This window comes from Bombus pascuorum, chromosome 12 (genome assembly GCF_905332965.1).
Source record: "Bombus pascuorum chromosome 12, iyBomPasc1.1, whole genome shotgun sequence".
NCBI lineage: Eukaryota > Metazoa > Arthropoda > Insecta > Hymenoptera > Apidae > Bombus > Bombus pascuorum.
In genome coordinates, this window is record NC_083499.1 from 4187061 (window position 1) to 4200845 (window position 13785).

Below are 13785 nucleotides of genomic sequence, written 5' to 3' on the forward strand. Positions count from 1 at the left end.
CCAAACAAAAAGTACGACAATTTAAAATCTTTCTTCCATCCGGCCACAAAATAAAAGATTTCAAAAGCTGCACTCTCAAAAACAGAAACTACAAAGTATCTGTGAATCCGGCAGTTGTAGATCTGTCACGAACGCATAATTGCGACAAGAAACCGTTCGTCGTAGCGCTGCGAAAAAATCACAAGTTCCCTTAGGAAGATTCGCGTGTGAAGGAAAACCGCGCGGAAACAACGAATCGAGCCGCGTCGAATCGTCCGTATCGTAGGCAAATTGTCAGGCCCTCGGGGCCTCGACGCATAATTTTCGCCGCCGTCGAAGCCGCGCCGGCCCGCTCGCCGTGACCATAAGCGATTCATCACTCCCACGTACTCTCGGTTGTCACGCGTAATCGGCCGCTTCCGGAAACATTAATCGTTCGACGGGGGCAACGGGCGGCTTATCCGCGCGAGTAAGTCATTAGCATTGCGGTTGACATTACGAATTAGAAAGCACACGCGTTCCGTTCTGCTCTGCTTGCACGCGGCTGGAAATAAAAGCGAATCGTTTCGTCCGGTTTATCTCTCGCCAAGTTCCTAATTAAAATATTCATATGTATTTCATACCGTGTTACGCGCTCCTTTGAATCCTATATTTTTCTCTCTTCTTTACGTTTCTTTGTCTCTTTCCGATATACAGTATGTGAAGGATATATCGTAATGTACAAAGAATTCTCATGAAACTGTGTAAAACTATTTTTATACAATTTTTAATCCTCGTATGATTTTCCTTCTTCTCTTTTAGCGCATCCTCTCGTTCCTCTTTTCATTTCGATTTTCGATAGCTGATTTAGTCTTGCGTCGAGAATAACGTAATTTCGGATAAACTCGACGAGAATCGATGATTTCCGCAATAGAGCCGAATGAGCCAGCTAGCAAAGCGAAGAGAACACGTTGCATTAGACACAGCAAGCTGAGAGGCTTGTAATTACGGATTAAATCCCCGACGGTTTTCGCTTGCACGCGGCGTTCCAACGTGTCTACATGTGTACCGTGTAATATTCGTTACGGGCTGCGGAGATACCGAACCGACGCGTCCAATGAAACAAAAGACCATCGGTAACCGGACAGATGTGCAATTTCACAAATACAAAATTCTTTTCATTTCTTCTTTCTTTTTTTTAAGTTGAAATCGATGTCGTTATGACAGCCTTTGTCGAAACGTCAACACTAAAACCATTATGGAAGTAACGAATTTTAGATCTTTTCGTTCGTGCAATTAGTAAAAAAAGAATACTTTTTCGATAGAATTCATAGAAATTTGTCTTTGTCTTTTCCCTTTTTCGATGTAATAAAAGACTTTGGTCTGGAGAAGAACGTAAATTTGGTAAAATTTGCAAACTTTTTGTGCTTCTTTGGATTACCCATTTACGTAAAATATATATTAAAACCACCTAATTCGATCGTTTTATTAGCATAATTTGAGTAGCGTGCAGTCGCCAATGAAGTGGAACAGATTGACTCTGGCAAAGATTAAGAGAATATGCTACGATCAAAGTATAATATAACGTTCTTAAATCGTTCACGATTAAAAAAAGAGCAGCTTTCAATGACAATCTATTCTTCGTAATCGAAAGTTCTCGTTTTAATATATCGAGCAGAACGAAAAACAGATAATCGAAGGTGGCATAATTTTGAACCTGTTTCACCGTTCGAGAATAAATGAACGACTAAAAATACTTACTAAATCGATGGGGAAAGGAAAAAACGAAAAAATCAATCTCATGACAGGCACGTGGAAAAATCACTGTCACTAAACCGATCATTAAGAGTATTTATTAATCGAACGATCAGAATCTATACAACAATTTAGCTATTTCCCTGCGTTTCGTAATTTCGTATTATAAGACGGTGCTTGGAATTATAATAAACACGATCTCTCACAGAATCTTTCGAGTTTTTCGTTCAGGCGATCTTAGAGAATTTCACCCATTGCATTCGTACCGATTTTGTTCAAGAATCTAGCGTCCATTTAACCCTTTGCACTCCGAATTTTATTTCAATTTCGTTACCAGCAGCTCCCAACGCTTTTAAGTGTTTTATTTGAAATTTACTTCAACTAAAAAATAAGACAATTTAAATAAATAAAGGAAGAAACAAATTCACTTAAATACTAGTTTTATTCACACTATTGGTGTATTTTGTAATTTTTAAGCGTATGATATATCTTGAAACAATTCAATTTTGAATCCAGGATGCAATCCTGGTTTTCTTTCGCACGTTTCACAAAAAAAGGCAAGGCTGAAAGAATGTCGAGTGGGACTCGACAAAGGAGCTCCTGAGATGAAAACTGATGTCATATCACACTCGACATAGGAGTGCAAAGAGTTAAGACGTTCATTGAACAACAGAAATCCTAAACCACCACGATTTGGTCACCGAATCGTGACCAAGAATAGGACGAAGGATGAAAAAGAGTCGTTGTTTGATAATAAAGCATATATTGACTGGTCAGACAAATCGGAAAAAAGTTAATTACGTTGTTTGTCCACGGTAAGCGCAATATTCATAATTACACGGCAAATGTTTATGCAAATTTACATTTCTATGAACGTAATTAGTGATATTGGACCTAAATTACATATTTATTTCAAATAATGTAACACGTGTATTTCACTTTGGATACGTTATATATTCTTTCATATTATATATCGTTCCGTGTAACCTCGACATTGTTATGCCTTTTTCCCATACCTAAACGTATAAACATCATCAATCTACAATAATATAACAAGTTAGAATTCGTCGTATCATGATCGCGCAGAATCAAACATCTATATCGCAGAATGATTGTACGCAAAAACACGTGGCGACACGTGTACGTTACACACGCTCCAACATCGTATGTAGAAGATCAATTATCAGTGAATACTAAGCAATTATGCAAAGAGTGAGAGACGATCAATAACAGACCTCTAATAAAACTCCGCCTTGGAACGCAATTCAACGAATCGATCGAGCGAAAAAAGCGCATAAAAAAATTAGATCGTCGGACGATATTTAAGATAATCGATCGCGTTGGCCGCGTACACAAACGCCTTCAAAGCGGATCGATCGTACGATCGTATAATTCGTTTTTCATCGTTTGCTCTGCGATCTGGTTCGTTCGTGGATCTGCTATAAATTCAATTAAACCGGGAACCATTCGAGTCGCACACGCTTCCCAACGTAATTAGTCGAGAACTCATGGAACGAATGAAATAAGGATGGAAACGCGGGGATGTTATTATTTCTAATTATGGATGGCGGTTAACCACGTTATTGATTCAACAGGATAACGTGCAAGGTAGACGGGGGTTGTCCTGGTCGGCGAAAAACCGCGGCAGACGCGATCTCGTTGCTTCTCGGTTCTGTTGGCTTCTCGTCGGTTCTCCCGGCTCGATGGATGGCTTCCGCGATGCCGTTCATCAGGTCGAGTAACGAGCTACAGTAACCGCGTTACGTTCCTACCCAATGTTCGTTGAGAATTCTCGCATGAAGACGTACGAGGGAATAAACCATTCGGTTGGGCCGCTTATTAAGAAACCACCGGTGGGAGCGCGTGCGGCCAGCCCTGTTCAATTTTACGAGACCGCAATGGCCTATTCTACTCCTGGCCTTCGATCCTTTTCTTCCAGTGAAACCAAATGGCTGATTGTGAGAAACATGTGTATGTGAAAACAGTTAGAATTGCCGACAGGTTCTGAATAAGCTTTGTAGGTCACGTTATTAGAAAAATTGTCCAATTTTTTGCGAAAGTCATTGATATATGGTCAACAGGAATATGGTTAAAATTGAAAGTAACAAATTAACTCGATATACAGCTAATCGTTAATTGGACGAAGTGCTGACGGGTTTCATCGGACGATTTTTGTAGATTAACTTATCGACAGGTTTGGAGAAATTGTTGAACTTTTGGAGAGATTTATTAACGTACACAGCAGAGGTCTACAATCAAGTTGAAAATGACAAATTAACTCAATATTGAAGTAAGCGTGGTAGCGTAGTTCGTTAAAGTTCATCAGAGAGTAGTCGTTACTGGGATGCTGCTAGTTATGCAACCCGCGTTTGACCCTATCAGTTAAGGGTTAATAATTGAGGAAACGAGCGTGAATGCTTGTCAGCGTTTCACGGCAGATTTCTGAGATGTATAATTTCTATTTAGAGACCGGCAATTATCGAATGCTGGCCATAAGGGAAATAGGAAATGTATGATCAGACTAGGTAAATTTGTTATCCAGTTAAACACAACCATGGAACTTTTGTTACTTCTTATTTGATTATATGTTAACGAATTACTGATGGAAAACGTTGGTTTTTTACGCAGTCCTCCTTCGACTACACGGAATTATGTCCCGGTGGAACGGCTGCTGGAACCGCTGTTGTCCTCGAAAGCGGCGCGGTAATACACCATCAACCGTTGCAGCTGCAGCTACAGCAAAGCCACGCACAAGCACAAGTGCAACGCGGTGCTTTGGTTTCCTCTGCGGCGACCAACCCGAACCCTAACCCGAATCCTCCGAGGTCGCGACCTTGGCACGATTTCGGCAGACAAAACGACGCGGATAAAATACAGATACCAAAAATGTAAGTATTTCATATGGCATTTCTATTATTTAAAAATTATCTAAGACGTCTTTTACGTTCAAGCAAATTTTAAAAATTTTACTCATACTATTTTTCATAATCTCAGAAGACTTGGAAGATATTACCATAAATGAATTCTATGAATTTTATTCAATAGAAATTTGGTATACGTAGTATTACGATGTAGCAAAATATTCGATTATTTCTGAACAGAAAGTTTGCAGCTGTGCAAATGATAACTCGAAGAAAATCTTATAAAATCTTCCCTATTTCCCTATCTTACAAACAATCTTAAAATTTCCTCAAAAATCCTAAAACCCTTGACATGTTCAAAAAGAACATCGTTATTCTCCGCCAATGAAAACATCAAAGAGTCTATCGACAACAAAAATTTACAAAATCTCCCCTGTCTCACTTATCTCCCCAACAACATTTTGAAACATCGCCAAACCCTAAAACTCTTCACATACTCGAAAAGAACGCTATCATCCTCCGCTAATGAAAACAAGTAGAAAGAATCTCTTGACATTAGGAACAGACGAAGACGTTGGTTCGTAACCTACACAGAAGTTGTAATAAGCTTACCAGGTAGGCGTCGCGCGTCGGTGTGGAGAACAGGAGCAGAGGGGCTCGCAGGCCGTTCACCCGGGCCAGGCTCGGTTATCGGCTCGCACGCACCGCACTGTCCCGGTTGTTCTCCACCCGGTGACCAGCGCGACGGAAAAAACGCGGCGAATACAAAACCGCGACGCGTGTCGTCGCGCAAGATTAAGATAATAGGTCGGCGGCAGAAAGTTCGATGGTTGTAAGCGCGATAGGCCGCCACCGTGGAAAAGCTTCACTCAGATAAGGATAATCGTGCCTTTTATTTCGCTTTTCGCGCAACTATATTTAGAGTGGCTAACCTAGGTTAATCGCGTCCTCGTCTCGGGAGAAACTGGTAGCGGGGCACATATTCGTCGCGTAATCGGGTTTAGAAAATAGCTTGGAAATTTTAGTCGTGAAAGGTGAAAACGATGATTCGCTTTAACTTATTGCATCATGAATTTGTTTTCCTTGATATACGTATATATTTATATACATATATTTAGTTATTTTGCTTCAGCATATTTAGATATAACTTATGCCCAGTACTCCTCAATTTTGTAATTTGGCGATCAAAGCCGGAATTATAATTGAATTTGATCTTCAACTCTTTATTCGAGGAAGTACGAAATTTGTTGGCTTTCTAAAAATGCCAAGTGAAGATTTCAAGATCGTAATGAAAAACATAGCGTTTCTTAGTGTGCACGTGAATCGGTATAAAAGATTCGAAGACAATTAGATGCATCTTAGTTGCGTCATACTGACTGACGTATGCGACGAGAATCGCAAATATTCGGATTCGAGAAACGACTTCTTAAAATTAAGTTTATATTTAAACCATATAACACTGTCAACGTCGTGTAATTATAAACTCATTATTTCCCTGTTTGTCTAGGACCGATTAAAAAAAAAACATCGCCTTAATTATAAGCGACGTTACCGTAATTATATCTTAATATATGAAGATTAGAGATTTCTTAAGAAAATAATCAGTAAAACCATTTGCGCACGCGCTGTGGCCATGATCGAATTCTGATACATTTTTTACAATCGGTCGTTGATAAATCAATATGTTATTAGAACTGTCAATATACCTACGTCAAATTATTCAAATCGATACAAAAACAATTTGTAATAATACTCCGGTCTGAACGCAGATTCTCCGCCTATGGGTTCAAGTATCACCTGGAGTCACCAATTAGCACGTCGCAACGTCGCGAGGATGACAGAATCACATACATCAACAAGGGACAATTCTATGGGATCACGTTGGACTACGTTCCTGATCCGGACAAGCCAACTCTAAAGGCTGGGCAAACAGTTAAGGTAATGCTAAGCAACATTTAAAAGGAAATTTTGTATCTTTGATATTTACCATAAATCTGTCATCAATTACGTAGGTAATCATAATTACCGAATAATACGATTATAATTATTCTTTATTTCCGATTCTACTTTGAAAACTTTAATTTTCAATCAGTTAATCGGTCACTTCAGAATGATGTAGGCTTAATCGGCAAAATAAAAATGTAATCAGAGCAGGCTGTAATTATGAGATAACGCGACGTTTTCGCTTAGCGATAAACGATAATGGTATAAAGACAGCTATGTCATTAGGTGCAGATGGATTACATGTGCATGTAATGTTTCGAAGGTAAAAAGGAAGATTACATATAATTAAAAAAAAAATTGAAATAAAAATGTTACGTGACACTGGTAACAACAAACATTGACTAACAAAAAGACACACGCGCCTTTGATTGCGAGCGTTTCAAAGTTAACAATCGCCCTCTAGCGTTCACCATAATGGCGGCGCACAGGAAACATCGTAATACGTGGCGCCAAAAAACCCGCGACTCTAAAGTATAACATGACACGTATGCAATATACGCGATCTATAATATCGTCACGCGAAACGCAGTGGTATTGCTCTTAAATCGCATTAGGACTGCGCATAGCATTACGCTTTGACTCCTACGAGAGATAGAATTCGCGTAGCTCGTCGAGAATCGAAAGAAGAAGTCGGACGAGGTCGTTTGTTCTCGCGACTCTAATTGGCAGCATGGCGCACCGTTAGCAATTTCCATTCTGATAAAGCTGCCGATTCTTTCTCCCCCGCCCCCTTACTCTACCTCTTTCGCTAGAAGTTACGACTTCCTCGTTAATTGCTAATCGAGAGTCTAGCCGTTCGTAGTAAGTCGAGCAAACTAGCTACGTACGAACATCTACACACGCGAACAGGGAGCCGCGAGTACAAATTCACCTCTTATCCGTTCGCTTCCCCTCTACGTTACTCTTTACTATTTCACTTTATTTGCACTTACGTACAACCTCGTCGCTATCCTTTTCTCCTGCTACACTCCAATCCACTCCTGCACCGTTGTTTTTCCTCTCTGCTATCTCTGTCAATGTCCAGTGGCGATCAGCCTGCCCTCTGCTTTCTCTGTCTCGTACAACTCCGTCTTCCTTGTAGCCCTGTCTCTCTTGTTCTTGCTCTTATCTATGCACTTCGTATACTGTATACCATTCGTTATGTTTAAAACTCAATTTCAACTTCGAATGTGATGCGCATATTTAAATATTAACTCCTGAGTCTTGAATGTTGATAGATTTTTTGAGTTCTTGGAGCTTCAAGAGTTTTACCAGATTTCAAAGTTTTGAAAGATCGGTATTAAATTTTTTGTATAAAGAGAAGAGGAACGTGACAAGTCACATTGTAAGTGTTTCATAAAAGCAATTTTTAAACTCAATATATCATAATAAGACAGCCACGAAATTGTCAAAACTTCAAGGCCAATCAACACACAGAAGTTCAAAAGTTTCAAGTATCAAACCATGTGCAAAGTGATTTGAATATTTCGCGACATATACATATTCGGAACAATGCAAAATATTCCAAAATGCATTACAAACTATGTATGTATATAGTTTCTATTAACATGCCTTGTCTTGCTTGCGCAGACCGATTCCTTTCGTATCGAACACTTTCTCCGTCTTTCTTTACGATGTAAATTTTACGCTAACCTCAGTCCGCCGATAAACTTGTATTTCCTCGACGAGCGCATTTCTTCGCCCATTCACCCGAATCACGAAAAATCTCTACCGGCGGCGTCGCTAGCGAACACGAGTGCGCACCGGTCTGCGCAGTGAAGCGTGCTTCTGTCGCGGCAGCCGATGTCACGCTCACGTGAAGCCTGCGTTATCATTGGCGGCTGAGCAACGCTGATTTTTCATCAGCCAAACCCCCGACAGATACACCGTCGAACGGTTGCCTGATTCTAAATTATTTGTCGGCAATCTGTACGCGGCGCACGGTACAAACGTTAACCCGCGAAAACGGCCCGGGGACACATGTTGTAAACTGGTCCGCGAAGGTTAACGTTATCTGATCTCGTGGCTTAAACGGCGGGACAATAAGGAACTGGACAAACACGCGATAGAGGTCTCTATTTACCCGCATCGGTCACGCACACTCCACAATGTCCTCTATTGTAAATTCGATGATAACATTCTCTTAAATCTCTGTAGTTCAATAACGTTTATTTTATTATTTTTCGTTAAAATCTCGAAATCTTTCTCTCTTTCTCCTGCTCTATATCCTTATATCGAGCATTCTCTATTTCAATATTGATGTAATCGTTGGAATATTTGAGAATCTACGAAACTCAAGATCGTTGAATCTTACGGCAATCACTTTTTAATCAATTCTTTGACGAAAACGACTACAGTCGCAAAGGTTCAAATTCTCTACATAGCCCCACAACCGAGAAAAGTATTAACAGTCTTACATATCTCTCTCTTGAATTAATCACGATGAACTCTCCAAATGCTTTCTATCTTAGTTTACTACGCAATGTTTAACACTCAATAAAACTCTCTCGTGCCCTCAAGCTATAATCTCGTATACCGAAACGTTATACCCATAATTACAGTGACGCGACGCATTATAAACGATCGAAGACCACCATATTAATCGAAAGATGGCGTCGTTCGATTAGTCGCTCGATAGCAAACGCGAATGGTGCAAAAGAATGGCGGCAAAATTGTCTCTCTATGTCTTTCTCAATTAATCAAAGTAATTGCACCTCACGCGTTCGTTACATTTTTACCAATGAATCACGACCGCTCGGCTAGACACGTTACCGACGGAAAAACGTCGAGAACAAGGTTATCTTGGGATACACGGTCGTTTATTGGGAATTAGCAGTGTCGAATGGTGCAATTTATGCTACTGGATTATACGGTACGCCGTGATTTATACACACGTTCCTGTATGCGCGCGGTCGTTCGCTCGAGCGTGTCCTCATGTCGCGCGAACGATGCCACGCTCACGCGAATTTCGCGTGCCGCGCGACCGATGCGTCAGCAGATTCCGCGACGGTGTTCCGTTACCGACCGAGTATTGTCTCGTCACCCGACGGATCATTGTGGACAAATGATAACCGGGAGACGCGTCATGCTCGTCATTATGCATACAATTTGAAAAATCTCCCACAACCAGCCACAACCGCTCATTGTAGCCTGTCTATGTCGGAATCTATAATCTGCGTTACATAATTATACGCTACCGTGTAATTTATGATCCGTGTAATCACGTGTGCACTCGAGCCCACTTCTGCATAACACCAACGAGAATCTAAAATTCTGGATTTTCGATTGACTTTTTCGCGAATTATTTACTTTATGTGTATATTGTGTCATGTAATTTTTTAATTTTTTTGCACTTATAAATTTTCTATATTTAATTTTAATGTAACGCGATAATATTTACTTTTAGTGTAATATAAAGACCAGCTGAGAAATAAGAGGAGGGGTAATTCTATATCTTTACATGTCAAAATAGTGAAGAAGAGATGGAATAAATACGTATTTTTGTTCCGAGCTTCAAATTATAGTCACTTTTGTGCTCGCACGGTGTTTCTATATGCTTATCCCTGCGCCAAGCGTCCATAACGACCACCTTCTGTCTTAATGTGAGTCCGCTCACACCTGATCATTATTACCGCCAGTTCCGTGCCTATTTAGATCTCTAGATATCAAGTGTTGGTTGTAAACAGATCAGTGATTTTGCCTCGCACTATTCGAGCCTGTCAAATGGAATTGCGGAACACGATAATAGATAGAATTATAAACTAAATTTATCTAAAACAAAGAAAAAGAAACATGTGAAAATAGTTATTGAAAAAAGATGCCTACTTTATTCTAACCCTTAAATTCTATCCTCAGAGTAGTCGCAATAAAGAAACAGGTATTGCAGGAGTTAGTAAAATGTAACGGCGAAAAAGTTGTTTAACCCGTTGCTGAAAAAAGATAAGAAAGACAAAAGTAAACGCGTCAGCGGAAGCCATTCATCTGCCCTTATAGTATCTCGCTTAATAAAGTACTTACAGTGTTTTCTTGATGTTTTGTCGCGCAGAGCGTGGTAATGTTGATGTTCCGAGAAGAGAAGAGCCCAGAAGACGAGATTAAGGCGTGGCAATTCTGGCACGGAAGGCAACATTCTGTCAAGCAACGTATTCTCGATGCTGGTAAGTAAAGCGTGCAGAATCACCGAGTTTTCAGTCATCATTAAAACCAACCTCATGAACAAATAACCCAGCAGCGTACCGGCCATTCCAATTACCTCCTAATCAGTTCGCGCATTCATCAAACGAAAAATAAATCTCACGCTATAATAACATTGTTGCATTGCATAATTTACATATGTCGTTTGATATTTTTTACGCAAGCCGCTCGATAGTGGGATCGCCTCGAGGTTGGTAAGATTAAATTACAAAACCATACCTATCGTTGATCATACCCGTGTAGTATCTACGTACGTAGAATCGAAAAGAAAACGAAAATCACGCACCCTTTCGAGGCATCGTAGAATGATTTGCAACTCTGACAACAATCTACACCATTACAGACACGAAGAACAGCGTGGGACTGGTGGGCTGCATAGAGGAAGTTGCACACAATGCGATCGCCGTTTATTGGAACCCACTCGAATCCTCGGCGAAGGTACGAGAGAGTCCTTCATCATTCATTAAAGAGATTCCATTTGCATTTAACGATCTATGGGAGACTTAAATGGAGCTGTGCTTATTCATGCACCGCAACAATCATACGATACGATAAAGGTCTCTGTATTTTATCCGAATGATTTTCATGGACTCTCTACGTTGCAGATCAACGTGGCGGTACAGTGTCTCAGCACCGACTTCTCCAGTCAAAAAGGTGTAAAAGGTTTGCCTCTGCACATCCAGGTGGATACGTACGAGGAACCGCCACCCCATGCTCACACGTACACCCCACCCTCGCATCGTGGGTATTGCCAGATCAAAGTGTTCTGCGATAAGGTACCCAGTTTTTTTCTCTTCTTACACCTTCGAGTCTCGTTACGTCGTTTAATCGACGATTCGAACAAAATTACGAGAACCAACTGATCTCATGAATCATCCTGGTGTTATTTACGCACAGGGAGCTGAAAGGAAGACTCGCGACGAGGAGAGGAGAGCAGCAAAGAGAAAGATGACGGCCACCGGTAGGAAAAAGCTGGACGAGCTCTACCATTCCGTCACGGAACGCAGCGAATTCTACTCCATGGTCGATCTTCACAAACCTCCCGTCCTCTTCTCGCCACCGGCGGAACATACCATAGACAAGGTACTCGTCGAGACTTCTGATTGGATAGAAGCTGAAGGAACTGTTTACAAATAACTGTTTGTCCTACCTTTTATCTGCTCCTCTTTTTGTATTTGAAATTATGTATGTAGATATGAACATGACAAGCATGCTTTTTTCAAAGAATTAATAGTTTATTAAGAGAATATTGTATCTAGTTTGCAAACACTTTTTCGTTTTACCATAATGCAAAGCATTACTCTGACGTCTCGAACATTAATACCTTCACGGACACCCACACACAGTTTACCTCGCGATCGCTACGCCAACGGAAGCCGTGAACGTGTTACTTGTTCGAGCCCGAGGCCTCGAAAATCGGCAAGATTTGTAATAGCTTGCAATTGGCTTTGAACGCGAACGAAAATGAAACTAATCAAATTACTCAGTGAAAAGCAGCCCCAGATATGTCTGCGTAGTATCCACCACAATCCTCTGCTCTCAACACCGCCAAAATTCTCCACTAATCGCAACTTTTAAATCGCCATAACAAAAACCGTAACAGTTTCCGGGAACGAGCCAAAAAATTAGCTAACCATTCAGCACTTTAGGCAAATATAGAATTCTTTGAACTTGAAATTAGTAAAAACTTATAAACGCTCGATAGGAGATAAAACTAGTTCATTCGACGGCTATAAAAAGTGGTTAAGAAAACAAGTACATACCTTGCTTTACGAAAACGATGGATACAATATAGACAATGTGACAATTTATAGTGAAAGATAAAATTATTTGTACACGATTGAAATGTAGAAATAAAACAAATATTTTCTATATTATTAAATTCCAATTTCTGTAACTGTATATGGTACACAGACGCTTACAGTAATAAACGTATACAAAAACAAAAGTTAATCCGTAGGTACCAAATAACATCAAAGAAATATGTTGAAAAAATTTTGAAAAAGGACTGGAGAGATATAGAAACTGATTTCTTTACAAAATTAATATATTATCCATGCCCAATAGATTGTAGTCAATTGTTAATCACAAACAGAAATCCACGGAGTATTAACTATAATATTAATGGACATTAATTAATAGTACTATACAAATAGCTCTATTCTAACATCAAAATGTTACCACTATGTGAATCTTGTCTTGTCAGGATTAGCAAATAATTTAATTTACATTTCTTTGTGTACATTTGTTACTATAAATTTCGTAATATACAGTTACATGTAATTCAATTTATTTAATGATATAGAATAGATACTTTTGTCTCTCAGTGTAGCTCGTATCACGGAAAGTAGCTCGTTCGAAAAAAGATAGAAAAAATATACAATATGTTTCTTGTTCCACGACAGTTCTCTACGATGGAGTTGTCGGGCTTCTATGGAGGTGGCGGCGGGGGCGGTGGCGATACAGACACATCGTCCCTGAGTAATGGCGAGGGCGGAGGATTGAAGGCAGGGGGCAGCAGCCCTTATCCTGCCTGCGGCAGACCAAGCTTGCCAGCCCTCAAGTTCCACAACCACTTTCCGCCCGACAATCTAACTAGCCTGCACGACAAGAAGGACTCCTTGCTGATGCAGGTGCAGGAGCTTCAAGGCTCGGTGCTGCAGGGAGTGCAGCAAGCAGGTCTCGCTGGGACGGTGGTATCCGGAGTTGGGAATAGACTACATCTGCAACAGCAACCACCCCATCTACGTCCAGCAGACGCCGAGGAACGAGTGATGCTGTACGTCCGCCAAGAGTCCGAGGACGTGTACACACCTTTGCACGTCACACCGCCGACCGTTCAGGGACTATTGAACGCTGTAAGAAATGTCAAGGATTTTTGTATGGAGCACACATTACATTATCCAAGTAGCACCGACACTATCAGTTAAAACACACACGTAGATCGCTGCTCGTTGTCAGCCATTCCACGAATGAAAAAAATTCATCCTGATGAAACGCGAGAAGTTTAACCAAACGGGGTTTGCATTTGATT

General features: G+C 40.5%; 1 protein-coding gene across 4 annotated transcripts in view; it reads left to right on the top strand.

Moving 5' to 3' along the window:
* The window catches only part of LOC132912584 (protein grainyhead), a 162374-nt gene that overhangs the window by 141766 nt on the left and 6823 nt on the right, over nucleotides 1-13785 (top strand). For 3 of the 4 annotated variants that reach the window (XM_060970105.1, XM_060970108.1, XM_060970107.1), the window contains exons 7-13: nucleotides 4342-4601; nucleotides 6344-6512; nucleotides 10603-10714; nucleotides 11095-11189; nucleotides 11357-11527; nucleotides 11649-11834; nucleotides 13157-13609. In XM_060970105.1, coding sequence (XP_060826088.1) covers nucleotides 4342-4601; nucleotides 6344-6512; nucleotides 10603-10714; nucleotides 11095-11189; nucleotides 11357-11527; nucleotides 11649-11834; nucleotides 13157-13609 — 1446 coding nt within the window. The remainder of the gene's footprint in view (nucleotides 1-4341; nucleotides 4602-6343; nucleotides 6513-10602; nucleotides 10715-11094; nucleotides 11190-11356; nucleotides 11528-11648; nucleotides 11835-13156; nucleotides 13610-13785) is intronic. The other variant, XM_060970106.1, reaches the window with a different exon arrangement.